Source organism: Papilio polytes, unplaced genomic scaffold, assembly GCF_000836215.1.
Source record: "Papilio polytes unplaced genomic scaffold, Ppol_1.0 DF824493.1, whole genome shotgun sequence".
NCBI classification, from domain to species: domain Eukaryota; kingdom Metazoa; phylum Arthropoda; class Insecta; order Lepidoptera; family Papilionidae; genus Papilio; species Papilio polytes.
Window position 1 is genome coordinate 460275 of NW_013524711.1, and position 2044 is coordinate 462318.

At 34.5% G+C, this 2044-nt stretch overlaps 1 protein-coding gene across 1 annotated transcript in view; it reads right to left on the minus strand.

The window, feature by feature from the left end:
- Window positions 1-1124: 1124 nt before the first annotated feature.
- The window catches only part of LOC106104032 (RNA exonuclease 4-like), a 2156-nt gene continuing 1236 nt past the window's right edge, over window positions 1125-2044 (minus strand). The window contains exon 2 of the mRNA XM_013284007.1: window positions 1125-1384. Coding sequence (XP_013139461.1) covers window positions 1196-1384 — 189 coding nt within the window. The 3' untranslated portion in view covers window positions 1125-1195. The remainder of the gene's footprint in view (window positions 1385-2044) is intronic.

Consider the following 2044-nt stretch of genomic DNA (forward strand, 5'->3'; position numbering starts at 1 on the left):
ATAATTACGTTCTAGAGAAGGTACAATTTTTTTTGAGCGAGGTACTAATTAGTACATTTTAGGTACATTTTTTTAGTAAGTGGTATAATTTGATTCGCGAGGGTACACCCGCCATTTTGACTCTCACGTCTTCTAGCGGCATAAGCAACATTGGATAGAGGTAAATTGGGTCAAATCTTTTCGAGCAAAGAATCTGTGGTAGTCAATTGTACTTCTTTTGTGGACACCCTGTATATATTTCTAAATGTCTGTTATGTACTAAATTATATATCAGATAAGAAATTCAAAGAACAGTGTGAAATCAACCCGCAGCGGTGTTGACTATGGCCTAGTCACTAGTTTGTCTAAATAAGATAGATTAGTTTGATAAATGACGTATGAAGTATCGAATTCAATTTGTATGAAGTCAAATGCCGTACTTAGACAGGTATCGTAGTGACGAATCACGCAGCGGACAATTAGCAACTATCGATATTCGGTTTAAATTATCGAACTCAACTAAAATTATTATTTTCTTAACTAATTTAGAGGATAATTCTAGTATTGATTATAATGTAGAGAATTTAACAATGACAATAATAGCGAAATCCAATTCGATTACGTACGGCTGTAGTAATAAACATTTATTTACTCTCATTATTTGTAATGGTTCTATAGGTCATTATTAATTTGAGAAAAGTGTTTTTTTTTTTTATAGTTATAACTATGAATCTATCGATTCCAACTTCTATAATAAAATTCAAAAATCTAAAAGATTCATGATTTATTTTTCACAACCCATTGTTACTAAATTGTCAAACTCATCTATACTATTATAATAAAGCATAAACACACACTTCCTTGTTGCCTAAGATGTCAGCAATTACACCATATTTTCGAATAACTCTTTTTTTAATAAAAAGCCCAACATTTACGTCATGCTTTAGGCTATATATTTTCACGCCGTTAAACTTAGGGGTAAATATTTTGGATAAAAACCCTAATGTGGGAAAGAGACCGTAAGTTGCTGCCAACATCAAGGAACCAAGATTGCAAGGTAATTGGTATTTTGACATTTGCGATTGATAATTTGACAAATGCAAACAATAAATTTACAATTTCATGCACACAAACAGCTAGTCTATCTTATTTAGACAAACTATAACTTAGGGTAGGCTCCGAGCCCCTCGGAGCGGACATATGGTGATAATGTAAATTATTCGACAGCTCGTTTACTGTACGTACGTTTCGTATTCAATGTAGTTTCCCATGTTTTAGCAACGGTACAATATATCTGCATCACAGCTCGAGCATCTTCCACTGAACTGTGTTCTCCGTGTTGAATATCTGTACCAAGTATCTCTTTTGCTAAAAACTTTAATGACGGTGTCCCACCTTTTTTCATCTGAAATATAAAAACATGGAAATAAAAGCTGTGAAACATTATTAATGTTTTTTTATTATCTAAAGCAGTGATTCCCAAAGTGGTCTATATCGAACCCTAGGGGTCCATGACGACCTGCAAGGGGTCTACGTTAGTGAAAAAAAATTTGGAGGTCCATGACATGAAAATGGTGGTCCATGATAGTGGATTTCACATACACTGATAGCACCTATTTACTAACATCATACTATCTTATAATATCAAACAATAAATAATATAATAATTAATTTTTTATATATTATGGCGACAGGTCACAGGAGTAAGCAACCCTCAAATTCCACTTAAACTAAAGGGGAAAATTTACAAGGTCGTAAGACCTGTCATGATGTATGGATCTGAATGTTGGGCAGTAAAAGGAACGGATGAAAGGAGACTACATGTGACAGAAATGCGAATGTTAAGATGTATGTGGTAACACGAATGGATAAGATACGAAATGAGTATATTAGAGGAAGTTTGAGAGTAGCCCCCGTAGTAGAGAAGGTAGAAGGAGAAGGCCTAATTTAAGTCCCTTTTTCTTTACCACCCTTTTCTTTTAAGGAGAGGTTGGGAAGGGGAAGTGGATTTGACGGTGGAGGAGATGCATAGGAAGGGGAAATATCGTCTTCATGTGCGTCTCCT